The following is an 18253-nucleotide window of genomic DNA, read 5'->3' on the forward strand; positions in this document are numbered from 1 at the left end:
CACACACACACACAGAAAGAGCATAGGTGAAACTGTGCAAGAAAGCGAGACACTAGATCTAGATCTGTCTGTCTGCATGTAGCCTACTTACAAGGACACGACTGCCAACTAGTCTCGGCGCGCTCAAAATAATAATGACCGAGACTTTCAGTACTTCCTTCGCGTGACGTCTAACCCTCTTACGTCATAATGTGACGTCAATGTAATGTGACGTCTTCAAATGTTAGAGTTTCTACCACAGACATACACACGCACAGACGCACGCACGCACGCACAGACAGACAAAGTTACGATCGCATAGGCTACACTTACGTGAGCCAACGAGTACAAGTTTAAAGAAAAATGACCACAGCCGTGCAGGGTGGTATGCGTTCTGAATGCAAACAACAGCAAGCTTTGGGAACCAGTCTTATGTCAACAAAGCCATGAAAAAGTATTGAATTAACAAGTGACTTTTTATTTAGATTCATGTAGTGCTGCATGTGCCATAATCACCTAGTCCATCTGTTCAGCTTTCAGGAAGAATCACATTCTATTTGAAAAGAATTGTCCGCAGCTACAGTGCAGTTCTAAGCACAAGCTTAGCGTTCCCTAGAAATACTGAAGGTAAACTAGGGGAAGGTTGCACCATGTCTGGCTCTTTAGGCATGGTACTCTTAACTAATGCGTATCAGGCTTGTGCGTAGTGCGACGTTTTAGGATTTCAGGTAACAGAGTTCAAACTTGACTTATGTGCGTTTTAATCAAAGTTAAAGGATTCCAGCTTCTTGGTGTGAAAAAAGTACTCTTTTTGGCACTACAAATGCTTGTAAATTTTCTATTGTATCTAAAGATTCTGCACCCCTTTCAATGGCCATAGAAAGATAACAGACCATGTGATCAGTATATGATCGGATCATACTATAGACTACACAGTCCAGATATGATGTGGGTAGTGTACAACCCATTCTTTTCAAACGATTCAATGTAAAAAGTATGGGCCCTGCACGACCCAAGCCATCTTAAGAGTGATGAACCGTTTACTGCCTCTTTGTACGAGTCTTGCGCGACACAGACAGAATGATTAGAGATAAACTCTGTAAACTTGCTTATTAAATTCCACATTGTTTTTACAAGACCTACACCATCTGGACTGGGTAGTTAAAATAGACGGGTTTTGAAAGAGTGAATACTCTTGCTTTCATTGAGGCAAACTTTCAGATGTGACGTTATAGGTAATTTACTAGCGAGGGGTGTGTCTAAAACATGTGAACAAAGAGCATGGGTGAAAAGTTTACCTCAATAGAGGCAAGAGGATTCACTTTTTCACAACCCATACGAACCCAACAGAGTAATTTCTGGAGTTTGCATACTATTTAATTGTTTTATTTGATTGTTGACACGTGTTAACCTTGGAGACCTGGTCCTCAGGAAGGTCCAATGGTGTTTCAGGATTACATAAAGTCTTGAGCAAAAGTTTGAAATACTTTCAGAAATACAGATTCTTTGCGAGGCTCTGGATCGTCCATGACCCACAAAGCAAGGTGAAGGTTAAATGGCCATGAAAAGACTTGGTCTGCTTAATCACTGATGCAACATCTCCATGTCCCAATAAAAAGTGTGTCTGAGAAAATGTCACCACTTACACCTGATAAAAATAAAAAGAGATACTTTTGTGTTAACAACAACACAACAAAAAATGATCCAGTAGCAATATTTTTATTGTCCATGAATTGAAAAAAACAAATCAAAGCATAGATAATGATCATATTATATATGAAAACAAGTAAAACTGAAAAAATGCATGCATCCCACATCTATTAAAAGAATGAAAACCACCACAGACATACCTCCAAACCATACATTCTTAAACCAACTTTCAACCGTTCAACGAACATTAAAATCTTCTATTCAGCGCTGACAAAAAGCCAGATTTCATTCGAAACCACAATGGCCAGATCTACTTTTACATTGAACCTTGAGTAAGAAATACGAATCGTCACAAAAACAGTTCAGTCATCCACCACAAACACTTCTTTCCTAACTCAACTCATAACAACCCTCTTGTTAAAAAATCACATCATTTTTATTTGACGACAGATAACTTGTCTCATTATGACCAGCTATAAAAAGAGCAGTTGAACAAGAAGGGCAAAGCCCATACGACTCACATGCTTTACACATTTTTCCTTCCAAAATACATGTGACCTTGACCCAAGGTCAAGGTCATCCAAGGTCATGCAACACAAAGCTGTTAATTCAAGACATAGGAAGTACAATGGTGCTTATTGGCTCTTTCTACCATGAGATATGGTCACTTTTAGTGGTTCACTACCTTATTTTGGTCACATTTCATAAGGGTCAAAGTGACCTTGACCTTGATCATATGTGACCAAATGTGTCTCATGATGAAAGCATAACATGTGCCCCACATAATTTTTAAGTTTGAAACAGTTATCTTCCATAGTTCAGGGTCAAGGTCACTTCAAAATATGTATACAATCCAACTTTGAGGAGCTCCTGTGACCTTGACCTTGAAGCAAGGTAAACCAAACTGGTATCAAAAGATGGGGCTTACTTTGCCCTATATATCATATATAGGTGAGGTATTGAATCTCAAAAACTTCAGAGAAAATGGGAAAAATGTGAAAAATAGCTGTTTTTTAGGCAACATTTATGGCCCCTGCGACCTTGACCTTGAAGCAAGGTCAAGATGCTACGTATGTTTTTTGGGGCCTTGTCATCATACACCATCTTGCCAAATTTGGTACTGATAGACTGAATAGTGTCCAAGAAATATCCAACGTTAAAGTTTTCCGGACGGACGGACGGACGTCCGGACGGACGGACGGACGTCCGGACGGACGGACGGACGGACGGACGGACGGACGGACGACTCGGGTGAGTACATAGACTCACTTTTGCTTCGCATGTGAGTCAAAAATGACGGCAACAATCCGATACCTCAAAAATGTCTGTTCTAAAAATCTACGCTGTATTGCAAGGAGAGATGGAAGTCGCAAAAATGACTTCGCCAAAACATCTTCACGCTCAAGTCCACAGCCATATCCATTCCAATTATGTGAGAGAAGGAAAGTATCTGAACAGCATTGCATTCAGTCATCAAAGAGTCAAACACGATTATGGAAATGGTGACCATGTGGAAATATTGTTCACGTTTCATAATGGCACATGATGGTGAGAAAACCGCTAATATTTCTGCCTATGTACACTCTACAGGTGCATGTGTTCATATGCAGTTATCTTTTACTAAACCACATTATCCGTAATGGTGAACAGGGATGGAAAACTCAATATGATCAGGTTATGAGCTATTTTGTATCAAGCTTGGAGGTCAGGATGGATGGATGGAAAACAGTACACACATGGTGTGTATTAACATCTTGACTGAGAAACCAGTTACTTTTAACTTCAAAAACATCTCCCCAACCTCAAGGTTACAGACATAAATGTTGAATTCATAGGGTCAAATTACGTAAGCCCATACAACAAATATTTACTTGCAAGTAATTTTCCAGATCTGTTCTTTAATTTATGAGAGGCCGAACAAGGTCTAATGTGTGACTAGAAAAGAAGTTATCTCAGAAAATGAGGTAATGCCAACCAGAAGATGCAATGGTTTTGCTTCAAAGGAACTTGTAAAACTGTTGTCAGAAACAAATTTTTACACCACTTGGGACAGACCGACAACTTTTCCCTTGATTAACTTAACGCTAAAAAGGACAGAAAGCATAACATTTCAGAGAGAGCTGAAGGCAATCGTTAATCTTCCCTGGATCGACAAGAACATGAAATGCAAAGGCAAAATGTCTAAGAACAGTAAGAAATCTCATTTTGCTGGGTGTCATCAGTTTCTTGCGCTCAAACAGATAATTCTACAGAATATCAGCTAACAGAGCAATTATCAGGAATGCGATGTCTTGTGATTTTCTTGCTTTCAGAAATGTGTATACTAACGCTGAAGGGGTCATATTCCACTACTTCCAAGAATAATTGGGGACCAAAGAATGGGCAACCTCATGCAAACTTCGTACATGATTAACCTTTGCCGTGCTTCCTGGGTTCACCTGTACCCAGAGACACACTAAAATCATTGTAACTCTGGAACCATTAAAGGTATCGTTTTGAAATTTTAAGTATCTCTCACACACCTAATTTGCTCTGTCTGCAAATTTTTAGTGTGTACATGAAAAAAACATTAAAATTAATTGATTATGATAATTTACATAAACACTACCGATGGCGCGGGTTCACACAAACCCATACTTTTAAAGAGTAGTAGTGATTGTAACTATCCCTCTGCCGACGGCGCGGGTTCTGCTACACCCATAATTACCAAAGCGGCGGAACAGTGTCTGTCTGCCTGTTTGTCTCCAAGAGACTGTCTGTCTCTCTGTCTGTCTGTCCATATCTCTGTCTGTATGTCTGTTGTCAATTGCTTGTCTGTCTGTCTGACTCTCTGTCTCTGTCTCTCTCTTAGTCTCTCTCTGTCTCTCTCTCTTAGTCTCTCTCTCTGTCTCTCTTTCTTAGTCTCTCTCTCTCTCTCTTTCTTAGTCTCTCTCTCTCTCTCTCTTTCTTAGTCTCTCTCTTTCTTTGTCTCTCTCTTTCTTAGTCTCTCTTTCTTAGTCTCTCTCTCTTTCTTAGTCTCTCTCTCTCTTTCTTAGTCTCTCTCTCTCTCTTTCTTAGTCTCTCTCTCTCTCTTAGTCTCTCTCTCTCTCTGTCTCTCTTTCTCTCTCTCTTTCTTAGTCTCTCTCTCTCTCTTTCTTAGTCTCTCTCTCTTTCTCTTTCTTAGTCTCTCAGTCTCTCTCAGTCTCTCCCTCCCCCTCTCCCTCCCCTGCAAGAAGTCGGTGAAGGGAGAAACTCGATGCACCCACTGAAGTAGCGCTGTGGGTTTCCCTGAACCCACCCCGTCGTTAGAGAAATAAACAGTAAAAACCCTCTTTCAAATGTATGGGTTCAGACAAACCCGCATCGTCGTTAGAGAAATAAACGGTAAAAACCCCTCTTTCAAATGTATGGGTTCAGACAAACCCGCATCGTCGGGCGTGTGTAGTCAAAAGCGGCATCCGGCAAAGGTTAATGATTGCTTCAGCCATCGCTAGTTTGCTTACTTTTTCTGACATCCATTAAAGCAACAGGTTTTGTTTTGGTCTGCCTTGCATCGAATGCAGGCATGAGATATTAGGCCGTTTTGTAATTTCATGATCTCATACCTGCATATGAAACTTCTTCCCCCTAAACATTTTTAGCCAACCATTCCTCATAGGGAATTTGCAAATGATCACATAATAACCGAAACTAGCGTCCCTTGTTATGAGACTTCCATAATCACTGCCCATCACATGTAGAAATGGTACCCCCCGCTGGTTAGGGGGAAGAATTTACCCGATGCTCCCCAGCATGTCGTAAGAGGCGACTATAACGGATTCTGTTTCTCCTTTTACCCTTGTTAAGTGTTTCTTGTATAGAATATAGTCAATGTTTGTAAAGATTTTAGTCAAGCAGTATGTAAGAAATGTTCAGTCCTTTGTACTGGAAACTTGCATTCTCCCAGTAAGGTAATTTATTGTACTACGTTGCAAGCCCCTGGAGCAAATTTTTGATTAATGCTTTTGTGAACAAGAAACAAGTGGCTCTATCCCCTCTCCCCCCTTTCCCCGTCGCGATATAACCTTCGTGGTTGAAAACGACGTTAAACACCAAATAAAGAAAGAAAGAATGTAGAAATGGTTGAATTTGACCCAATCAGCTACTCTAACTTTAAACTAAAACAATGTGAGAGGAAGAGAAAAGGGGGAGACAAGTTTATGCAGACGCTGCACAAGGGTCACTGCAGCAGAAGAGCGCCGGCTGCGTAGCTGACTGAAGAATCGGAGGAGCTGGTGCACTGACTGGACTGGGCGTACTTGAGGAACTTGAGGTCCATCTTCAGCCCGTTGCCGTTCTGACGTAAACTGTTGACGGCCTGCCAGATGTGATGGGAGAAATACAATGTAATCAGAGGGCAAAATTAGTGGACCGTTATGCGCACACACACACACGAAAACTCAGACAGCGGACTTGTCTTTCAAACATACACGCACAAGACAGCGGACTTGTCTTTGAAACATACACGCACAATCTGATCATGAAATAAAATAACAGCGCAAACATGATTTTCACTCTTCTAGAACCAACAGGCAGATGAATTTGCACTACAAGATCTCTATATGAAAGTCCTGGCATACAGTTCACTGTTATGAATAGGACTGCTCACAACCGTTTGTGTGCTGTACCTTGGCAAAGCAAATTGGGATACATGAGCATGCATTTACTGGTTGGGACATCCCTTACTCCAAATATAACCCGACCTTACTGGAGAAATGACTGGGTAAACATCAAAGGTGAGTATTTATGCACATAAACCAGGGAGAGCAGCATGCATTTACTGGCTGCTACAAGCCTGGGACACACCTTACTGCAGACCTAACCCAACCTGACTGCACAAATGGCTGGGTAAATGACTCGAGGTGAGTATTCATGTACAGTGAAGTCCGGATGTAGTGATAGCCCTCGGGACCCAATTTTTTAACACTACATCCGGACTATCATTACACCAGGACGTCCGGTTATAGTGATATTTTTGTAGGTTTTATCACTACATCCGGACGTCCGGTTAGTGATATTTTTGTAGGTTTTATCACTACATCCGGACGTCCGGTTATAGTTCTATTTTTGTAGGTTTTATTACTACATCCGGCCAATCGCTTGTAGTTGTAGTGATATCTTCAAAGCTTTTATTGCTACATGCGGCGGCACATTTGGTAAACTAGCCTCAAGGCAGTAACAAGGTGATTTTGGAACCACTATTGATTTCGTTTTGTGACGTTTCTTCTGTCTTTGTCAGGCTTGTAAATGTCCTGTGTTAACCTACCCCCGTCCTGGCAGTTCAACAGCCGGTGTGTGTGTGTGCGTGCGTGCGTGTGTGTGTGTTTTAGAGAGAGGAGAGAGAGAGAGAAGGGCCACTTAGAAATAAGGGTTAAATGAAAAATTGTCTGATCAATTTTCCGCTTCAGGGTAAGCACATTTTGGTAAAGGGAGATTACTCTCGAACATTATCACTACAGCCAGACTTTCTTTCTTTATTTGGTGTTTAACGTTGTTTTCAACCATTCAAGGTTATATCGCGACGGGGAAAGGGGGGAGATGGGATAGGGGAAAGGGGGGAGAGCCGGACTTTAGCTTCCCCGGGACTTGAAAATAGTATCACAACAAGCGGACTATCACTATATCCGGACTGAAAAATATCACTACAACCGGACTAAGTTAACAAAGAACATGAACAACTGGGACCGGGACCCAGAAATTCTATTACTACAGCCGGACTATCACTATATGGGTCTATCACTACAGCCGGACTTCACTGTACATAAAAATGGGGAGAGGAGCTTCGGAGAAGGGGAGGGAAATGGTCATTTCTACACTCGCATTCAGCCAAAACCATGGGGGTGTTCTTGTGTTTAAAAAAAAAAAACTTTTGTCTGTGTGCGTGTTCAGGGGGGTTGTTGGTGGTGGGGTGCTTGTATACTCACATTCAGCAAAACACCTATGGGGTGCCTACCGCATATAGTGTTCTGGTAATCCCTCAGATAGGTGGTGAAACCAGCAGGATCCATTTTCTCTATAATGGTCATGCCCTGAAAGCAAAATGCATGCAATCAGAGAGTTTTCTATATATAGTTATCTTCAGTAAGGCAATAAGTCAAAAACCCACTAGGACACAAGTTCCTGTCCAGCCTCTTACTTCCATCGTCTGCTAAAACAAGCCGTTGGTAATAAACGCCAACAAAGTTGTTTCATTACATAACTAAAGTGCATTATCTTGTGAATACAGCATTCACAGGTATTTCACAGCTAAACACAACACTGAACAGCATTGTGCTAATTGTCGAGTAAAATTTCCATTTCCCGAAGTTGCAGACATTGCTTGAGGGTAACAAGAAAGGCAAAGCCCATACGACTCACATGCTTGACCTTGACCTTTACATGACCTTGACCTTCAGCTAAACCTAGCAATGACATCATACACTGGGACTGGGTGGCCGAGTGGTAACGCACTTGCGCTCGGAAGCGAGAGGTTGCGTGTTCAGGCCTGGGTCAGGCCGCAATTTTCTCCCCCCTTTCCTAACCTAGGTGGTGGGTTCAAGTGCTAGTCTTTCGGATGAGACGAAAAACCGAGGTCCCTTCGTGTACACTACATTGGGGTGTGCACGTTAAAGATCCCACGATTGACAAAAGGGTCTTTCCTGGCAAAATTGTATAGGCATAGATAAAAATGTCCATCAAATACCCGTGGGACTTGGAATAAAGTAAAAAAAAATTCCATCTCACACGGCATTAAGTCTCAGGAAACATGAATACACGCATGCAGAAAAAAAATATGGGTAGCGCCGTATGTATGGCAGCTCGCTTTCCCCGGGGAGAAAGCAGCCCGAATTTCCATGAGGGTAACCTCACTGGACTGTAAATCTTATCCATCCATCCATCCATCCATCCATACACTAAGAACTGCTTTACACATTTTCCCTACCAAAATACATGTGACCTTGACCCCAAGGTCAAGGTCATCCAAGGTCATGCAACACAAAGCTGTTAATTCAAGACATAGGAAGTACAATGGTGCTTACTGGCTCTTTCTACCATGAGATATGGTCACTTTTAGTGGTTCACTACCTTATTTTGGTCACATTTCATAAGGGTCAAAGTGACCTTGACCTTGATCATGTGACCAAATGTGTCTCATGATGAAAGCATAACATGTGCCCCACATAATTTTTAAGTTTGAAACAGTTATCTTCCATAGTTCAGGGTCAAGGTCACTTCAAAATATGTATACAATCCAACTTTGAAGAGCTCCTGTGACCTTGACCTTGAAGCAAGGTAAACCAAACTGGTATCAAAAGATGGGGCTTACTTTGCCCTATATATCATATATAGGTGAGGTATTAAATTTCAAATACTTCAGAGAAAATGTGAAAAATGTGAAAAATAGCTGTTTTTTAGACAACATTTATGGCCCCTGCGACCTTGACCTTGAAGCAAGGTCAAGATGCTATGTATGTTTTTTGGGGCCTTGTCATCATACACCATCTTGCCAAATTTGGTACTGATAGACTGAATAGTGTCCAAGAAATATCCAACGTTAAAATTTTCCGGGCGGACGGACGGACGACTCGGGTGAGTACATAGACTCACTTTTGCTTCGCATGTGAGTCAAAAACCCAAGAATTATTACCTCCCTTTGGTAAACTGACACCTACTTTGTGGATGATTTTAACTTTTCAAAACTTTCAATATTTCCAGTGCAAGTAAAAGTAGACATCTACATACAATTATACAAAGCTAAAACATTAGGTTGTAGGAGTAATCAATCATACAAGTTTGCTCCCCCCCCCCCCCCCCTCTCTCCCCCCCAAAGAAAATTAAATTTGGGAAACATTAAGCAAAATTAAACAATTTTACAAAATCTTTTAAACAATTTTGATAGCATCAAAAATGCAGAAAATCCGCCAATTTGGAGGGAAATCTCATGCCCGTTTAGCCTGTCACTGAACCCAACCTAATTCCCTATTTCTTGGTCATAACCACAGTACTTTGAGAAATATTTACTCACTGCTTTGTCTAGTGCTTCAATAGACTGCCATATCTTTCCACAGGACTTGTCGTAAAATGTGTAGTTAAATCTCTTCCCTGCAAACCATAACACACACACACAGTTATGATCTCATACAATACACTGAACAAAATAAAAATAGACATAATTTATATTCATTCATAATTGATGAAAGTGCCTTTCCTTTTAAAACTACAAAGAAATAGTCATGCGCCACATTATGTTAGGAAACGCTGCCGTTGCTGAGCTTTGGTTCGGTTTTGTGTGTTGCATGTAGTTGACTTATTTGTACTTTGTGGGAAAGTACTGATATTATGTTTTGTAAACACAATATTTATGTTTGGACGAGAATGCAGGTGAACTTTCTAGTCCTGTCAAAACCAGTTGTTTACCACGTTGTTTTGAGTCGTGGGTTCGTGGCATTCGCTCGGATTAAGTGCGTCAGCGCTTTTGATGTACGTCACAGAGAACGTCACTGTTCTAGTCCATAGACGGCTCGTATAATGTAGTTGTATCATGTTCGATCTGGAATATTCTTGAGATTGAGTATTTATTATATAGGCCAGCGCGATTTGTGTGTGAAAAAGCTTCTACTTTTGAGTTCTGCTACGATGTGCAGTTGTATGTATGGAATGCTAAATAAATCCTCGAACTCAATTTGACGAGTTGTTTTCTGCTGCTGCGAAGACGGGCGACGTAGAATAAAAGAACACAACTATACGACGTTTGAGAACTTGTGGCAATCTCAAGTGTCGTGTAACACATTATAATTCCAAAGATCAATGGCCGAACAGTTTCAACTAAAAACTAACAAGTAAAATATGGGGATTAGGGATGAGAGAAATATAGCAGCAAAGAAACGAACAAACAAACATACAAAGAAAATATTTGTGACAGTCTTGGGTACACATCCACAAGCTGGTTTCAGAGATGTTTAACGCTTGTTGCTCAACAAAACCTCTTCTGCAGCACTTCAATGAATCTATGTGGTCAAACCACTCAATGACTCCAAACAAACAAACAAACTCCATGACATTTCACACAATAAATTGTTTGAGTTTGACATTTCACACAATAAATTGTTGCCATCTTCAGAGCTAACTTAATTTTCTGTTCATTATCTAATTATAACTTGTCTCCTTCAAAGACCAAAAGGTCAAAGTTCCAGTGAATGTTTCATTTTATCTTTGATTAAACACTCAAATAACTATAACCTTTTTGATTCTTCAAACCACACAAGATTAAAGCCATATGTACTCGATGACTATACACGCTAATTGCTTTACCAACAGCTGGAGACATGCTAAATTAAGTTCCCTGCAAAATATTGTGGTCTAGGACCCCTTCAATGTTGAGATATGTTAATTTTCATTTTGATCTGGATCGTCCTATTTATAGATTTGCCAACAGAGGTAGCGTTGACGCAAGGGAAATAACTCCGCGTCTTTGTTTACATCCAAAGTTTTTGAGACTCTAAAACAAGCTGTAATGCATGTATATGGTCCGCGCATGGCGACATATCGTCATTACATGGTCTTATGGTGCGTTTGACATCGATTATGGGCAAACTACACTTTGTAAACACGGGAGCGCGTACATATGCCTTTAACACAGAGGGTCAAAATCTGCAAACACCCGTTACCTCCCCCTTTTCAAAAGAATGAAAAAGACAAAAAGGGCACACAGGAAAAGACTCTCATACTACAGAAACTGTCAGTACCCCAGTGGCAGAAGTCTGAGGAGACGACAAAAAGGTTTTCAGGGTTGGCTAGATAGCTGCTGAGGATAGCTCCATATTGCTGCTCTTTCTCTGGTGATAGCGACCCCACAAGGATGGGGACAATGGTGAAATGATTCTTGCGACTGGAACACAACATGACCTTTACAGTTCATTAAAACTAACATCCTAACAGTTAAATCTAAAACACAAACAAAACAAAAATAAATATATACATAAAGAAATAAGATCTAATAAATCACCGTTATTGGAGGCAATTATGAACCAAGTGAACGGCACACACTATTTCATTGTTTTTTTCGTTTAAGCAACTGGTCCCCACCTTTCCATGACTTTTGCGATATAAGGCAGGTGCATCTCGATGCTGTGTTCTCCTTCATCCGTGCTGATGGACATTGTGTCGAAAGCACCAGTTGCATAGAGTTTCTCATAAACTGAAAGGGCAATTTGTGAGTAAATATCAGAACCAGTATTCCACATCACGTAAAATCGGAGGTATAGTACATTGCCCCCTGGTGCAGAAAATCACAGTAAAAGGTAGAGCAAAGAGGTATAAAAAAAAAGGTACAACATTTTGTCCAGCAGGTAAGAACAGACACAACATGTGCTCAGGAGGTAGGAGCTCATCCGTTGTGTGTATATTTCAATGTATGACTATCAGTCCATGACTGTGACACTCAGTCACAAGTTGTAAGTAAAATACCCCTTGAATTTTTGGCAGGCCGTATGAATACCCCTTTTTTCTGGTCAGGAGTTATAATACGTAAAATCATTTTGAAGATGTGGAACTCTGAGAACATCTCTAAATTAACATGTATTTCTCTGCTAACCTGCCCCTCCACCAACATTCTGTTCTTCCTATGTTCCACCCTGACCACCATTATCATACTTTGTCCTTTTCAAAGTTGTTCATGATGATTTTGTTGAAATCATAACAAACAATTCTCTGATCCCACCCCCATCCGAACATTTAGCCAATAAGTTAACATCCTCTGCCTTCTGAAGTGCTCTGGTCCAACAAACATTATTTCCCAGAATCAATAATTATAGGTCACATTTACACGCCTCCCAAATAGTGAAGTACAAATTTAGTCATCTTTTTGCTTGTCAAAACAGTTACTTTTTTCAGTAGTAAGCTCTTAAACAATATCTGAGTGTGAATCCTCGATCTTATACTTCTTTATCAATTAAGTGAAAACAAACCACTCTGAACGCTTGATAACGTTTGTAGAACTGTGGGTCACACACAGCCCACGAAGCACAGCTTAAGATCAGAGGATAAGCACTTACTTTCTTTGTCTATAGTGAGATCATATACAGGCGTTTGATAAGTCTCGCATCCTGACAGGGCACAACCAGACATGCGCACGTGATGAGAAGGCCCCAAGACAAACACTCGCTTCCTGTTGTGGGAAGAAACAAAAATCAGAATTGAGAGTACAAAAATACACCATGCAATCAAATCTTCACAATAGGAAAAGACAAGCCCTTAAAGTTAGAACACACAGCTTCATGAAAGTTCTTCAGACAGTGAAAAGTGTTAGGTTATTCACTGTTATAATGTATTGCAGCTCCTTTCCTCATATGGCATGGAAAGTAACTCCAACTTCAAACTGTAAAACATTCATACATGTAGAAAGGTAAATACTGCGATTTTTCCAAACTTATAGATGCTCAAACCTTGCAGGAAGCCAGTTGAATAGAAACAGATATAGGTTGCATTGTGTACAGCGAGCGTTTCCAGAATCTGCATTTGGCAGCTTGACCAGGCGATATTGCACTCTCTGGGGAAAAAAGGGTTTGCCCTCTCCTCTCCCTCTCTATAAGTATAACATCTCACTGTTTCCCCCAAACCTCCTCTTTTGCTTTTTCAACAGCTTAGCAGTATACCACCTTCAAGCTTAGCTGGGGATATAAACTTCATTTTCAAGTACAAGAATGCTGTGCAAGATTTGTCTGCAGCAGTGACCGTGACAATAAATAAAATGCAGCTGCAAAGCACTTACACAACAGAAGGATCAACTTGTCGATATGCATGCGCCCCACAGGCTCCGCAGTAGTAATAGCCAGCGTGCCTGAAATGAAAAAGTGTACATTAAATTTAAAATCAAAAAATAAAAAGACAACAAAACCAGTAGAACAAATTACCATTTCTTTCTTTATTTGATGTTTAACGTCGTTTTCAACCGTTCAAGGTTATATCGCCACGGGGAAAGGGGGGAGATGGGATAGAGCCACTTGTTAATTGTTTCTTGATCACAAAAGCACTAATCAAAAAATTGCTCCAGGGGCTTGCAACGTAGTACAATATATGACCTTACTGGGAGAATGCAAGTTTCCAGTACAAAGGACTGAACATTTCTTACACACTGCTTGACTAAAATCTTTACAAACATTGACTATATTCTATACAAGAAACACTTAACAAGGGTAAAAGGAGAAACAGAATCCGTTTGTCGCTTCTTACGACATGCTGGGGAGCATCGGGTAAATTCTTCCCCCTAACCCGCGGGGGATACAAATGACCATTTTTCTGTCTGAGAACTTTGAATACATGAACATGTTTCACTCACTTATGTATTGAATTTTGTTAAAAGTTCGTACCAGGTCTTGGAATGAAACCGTTTCCTGAACCCCAAAAGTGTAGTTCCTGTTACATGATCCTGTCCATGCAAAATAAGGGTTTTCTTCCATATCTACATCACATCCAGGACATGTAACCCATAGAAAACAGCATCATCACACCAATTAGGAGATAAAACAATGACTCATTGACTGGCATGTCACACACTTTCTTCAGTTAATAGGATGGTAAAGCAGATTGCAAATGTTATTTGTTACGTCTGTGTCTGCTGCTTTCAGAAGTACAGGTTCTTAATCTTATACACCTTATTTATGCAATACATACACTAGCATACATTTAACAGGAAAGAGCACAAACTTACGGAGCAATAATGGCCCTGGCAGGTTTCTGGGTCTCTTTTGCCTTGGAAAGCCATCCTTCAAGCTGGCTGCCCAGCTCTTCCCCTGAAATATAGACATCGACAACTTGTATGCTTTGTGTTTTTTAGACTAGTGATTTCACGCTGCTTGGTTCACGGATGCATTCCACCAGTGATGACTGACTCAAAATAAAATCAATGATGCTCGAGCATTCTTGTAGCAATTTTTGATCTTTAACAAGCCACTCAAATTGTGTCAAAAGCATTAGAATGAAGAAGAAGAGAAATAAATAAAAAAGAAGAGTTTAGTAAGAAACAAGTCGCGTAAGGCGAAAATACAACATTTAGTCAAGCTCAGTCGAACTCACAGAATGAAACTGAACGCATTGCATTTTTTCCGCAAGACCGTACACTTGTAGCATCGTCTGTCCACCGCTCGTGGCAAAGGCAGTGAAATTAACAATCCAGAAAAGCGCGGGAGCGGTTGCGCTGAGGAGGATAGCACGCTTTTCTATATCTTTTTTTTAAAAAAATTTTTATTATGGTGAGCTTATATAGCGCGAACCACAATTAACTGTGCTCTCCGCGCTTTACATATTAATTTCTGCCGTGTGAAATGGAATTTTTTTACAGACAGACAGACAAACAAACATTTTTTACACACAATATATAACGCATTCACATCGACCAGCAAACCTCAAGCCTGTTAGGCGAGCATTCACCTTTCGCGGCCTTTATTCCAAGTCACACGGGTATTTGATGGACATTTTTATCTATGCCTATACAATTTTGCCAGGAAAGACCCTTTTGTCAATCGTGGGATCTTTAACGTGCACACCCCAATATAGTGTACACGAAGGGACCTCGGTTTTTCGTCTCATCCGAAAGACTAGCACTTGAACCCACCATCTAGGTTAGGAAAGGGGGGAGAAAATAGCGGCCTGACCCAGGGTCGAACACGCAACCTCTCGATTCCGAGCGCAAGTGCGTTACCACTCGGCCACCCAGTCTATTCTTTTTAACTTTCTGAGCGTGTTTTTAATCCAAACATATCATATCTATATGTTTTTGGAATCAGGAACCGACAAGGATTAAGATGAAAGTGTTTTTAAATTGATTTCGAAAATTCAATTTTGATCATAATTTTTATATTTTTAATTTTCAGAGCTTGTTTTTAATCCATATATAACATATTTATATGTTTTTGGAATCGGAAAATGATGAAGAATAAGATGAACGTAAATTTGGATCGTTTTATAAAAAAAATGTTTTTTTTACAATTTTCAGATTTTTAATGACCAAAGTCATTAATTAATTTTTAAGCCACCAAGCTGAAATGCAATACCAAAGTCCGGCCTTCGTCGAAGATTGCTTGGCCAAAATTTCAATCAATTTGATTGAAAAATGGGGGTGTGACAGTGCCGCCTCAACTTTTACAAAAAGCCGGATATGACGTCATCAGACATTTATCGAAAAAATGAAAAAAACGTCCGGGGATATCATTCCCAGGAACTCTCATGTCAAATTTCATAAAGATCGGTCCAGTAGTTTAGTCTGAATCGCTCTACACACACACACACGCACAGACAGACAGACACACACACACCACGACCCTCGTCTCTATGTTAAAACATTTAGTCAAAACTTGACTAAATGTAAAAATTAAAAAACGTCTGGGGATATCATACCCAGGAACTGTCATGTCAAGTTTCATTTTGAAGATCGGTCCAGTAGTTTTATCTGAATCGCTCTACACATACAGACAGACAGACAGACACCACAACCCTCGTTTCGATTCCCCGTCTATGACTATGTTAAAACATTGAGTCAAAACTTGACTTAATGTAAAAGTATGTTGACTGCACAAATCTATCCTCAACCACTCGGAACAAGGTCTACAGAGTACAGTGCTAGTGCTATCCACTGCACTACAGAGGCACCTGTCATTCTTGGCAAAAAAATAAAAGGAATCTCTATTTCGAGAGCTAGTTGTGAGTGCTGGTTCTCGAGCAGTCTGGGGCTCCCTAACCGACTCATCAGTTCTCGAGCCACTCCGTAAAAATAAATTAGGCTGATTCTTTGCCTCATCTACTCATTTTTATATTTAATCGAGCCATTTTGCTTGGAATTAAATACAAAGAAGATACCCAATCAAAAGGGTTAGTTAATAGACTTACACAAGGCTTTGGCAGTGTAGATCTATGAGGAGATAGAGATCAGTACATGTATGATGTAATATGATTGTTGTGCATCTATCCATACCATTCCACCTCTCCTGATTGACATTACAATTCATGCAAAGGGCCAAACACAGACATTTAAGAGTCGGGAACACTACTATGTACAGCTCACTGTCTAGGCTCCTTTTCTGAGCGGACATGACTGCTATCTTTTTTCTTCAAAACCACAAAATATGCCCACATAATGCTCATTCACATAAATATAATCATATGGACAGTTGGGAGAGGTATATATTATTGGATCCTTTCTTACCTATTGCATTCTGTAGTATTTTCTTTCACCAACACTGCCTACCTACTGCATTACTTAAATGTTCAAGCCATAATATATATCTCCCAAGGCCACGGTCAATCATTTTTAATTAAAGCAAAAACAAAAACTAGTCACACTCAGTGACTCACAGTCTTCAAACACTATATCTGAGATTGAGAATAAAATTGAAGATTTTTCAGATGTAATTATGGAAGTCTATGCCACTCCATGGCATCAACAATGAGTCTGCTCTCCTTACCGCTAAATCCAATAGTCACCAGCAGTCATTTCGCACAGCTAAAAATAGCCGTGTCGGTAACGACGACAGCTACCTGCTGAGGGAAGTTTAGTTTACATTCCTACAAATGTTTAATAGTTTGTTGCTGCCTCTTAATTTGGATTAGCCACGAAAATAATATAATTTATTTCCTATAAAATGTACTTGGAGGGCAAGATCCAAACTACGTGGGATGTAACAATATACCCCCTTCAACTGTTTGTTTTGGTTTCCCACAGCTGATGCAGGGTTGAATCTCATCTGCCTTTGTTCGCCAGTCACAAAGGTGTCAATTTCGACACCTTTCATCCCGTTTGATATCACTGCGTTCTCGTCAAAAATTACTTACGCCCGTCCGAGTACCAGGTTCCTGCGTGCGTAGCCCGGCGAACCTTCGACATGCTCTTCCCAATCTTGGCAACTTCCTTCTCGAAGACCTCACAGCAGCGAAAATGTCGAGCTGAGAGCCAACTTTCTCATTCCTCGATTTTCCGGAAACAGTAAACGGTTTGGGTTTTGCACATGCGCAGAGGGAATGTGTACAGTACACCCCACTGGCTGTAAAGACGATATAAGCTTTTCTGTTTTTTTGAGTGTGAGAAAGCGAACTTTTGAAAAATAGTGGAAGAGAAACTGTTTGGGACAGCGATCTGCAAAGTGACAGTGGGCGTCCATTTCACCCCTGCGCGACTTTGATTAGGCCTAGGCCAAAAAAAAAAAGGTCTGTTCACGGTAACATAGGCCAAAAAAATAGGGTCGGTAGGTCAGGATTTTTTTTTTCTCCAAAAAACCATATTTTTACGTTATTTTGCAAAAAAAACCAAAAGTTTTTTTTCCTCCCCCAAATGCCAAAAAAAAAGTCTAGGGTCGCGCGAAAAAAATAGGGTCGGTCGGGTTACCGTAAACAGACTATTTTTTTTTTTGGCCCTATGTGTATGTGTGTGTATATATTTGTATGTAACAGGTGATTATAATAATAATAATATAATAATAAAGTGTATTTATATTGCGCCTATCCCTTATAAAAAACAAAAATATTTGGCTCTAAGCGCATTACAACATGTGTAGGGACTTGGTACAATCAAGTCTGACAAATACAATAACACAATATACAGTCGGTCTCTTGGGTAAAAATGGGAAAAGCAGCTTCG

The 18253-nt window shown here is 40.2% G+C and overlaps 1 protein-coding gene across 1 annotated transcript; it reads right to left on the reverse strand.

Annotated features, from left to right (window-relative positions):
• Positions 1 to 1681: 1681 nt before the first annotated feature.
• Positions 1682 to 17593, reverse strand: LOC138952849 (protein MEMO1-like). The gene is made up of 9 exons (XM_070324581.1): positions 17452 to 17593; positions 14336 to 14417; positions 13397 to 13465; positions 12681 to 12793; positions 11713 to 11824; positions 11373 to 11515; positions 9653 to 9729; positions 7572 to 7676; positions 1682 to 5965 (listed from the first exon to the last, which is right to left on the reverse strand). Exons 1-9 carry the CDS (start codon positions 17501 to 17503, stop codon positions 5828 to 5830), a joined length of 891 nt encoding a protein of 296 aa, XP_070180682.1. The 5' UTR covers positions 17504 to 17593; the 3' UTR covers positions 1682 to 5827.
• Positions 17594 to 18253: the final 660 nt, after the last annotated feature.

The sequence above is a fragment of the Littorina saxatilis genome, linkage group LG17, assembly GCF_037325665.1.
Source record: "Littorina saxatilis isolate snail1 linkage group LG17, US_GU_Lsax_2.0, whole genome shotgun sequence".
NCBI classification, from domain to species: Eukaryota; Metazoa; Mollusca; class Gastropoda; order Littorinimorpha; family Littorinidae; genus Littorina; species Littorina saxatilis.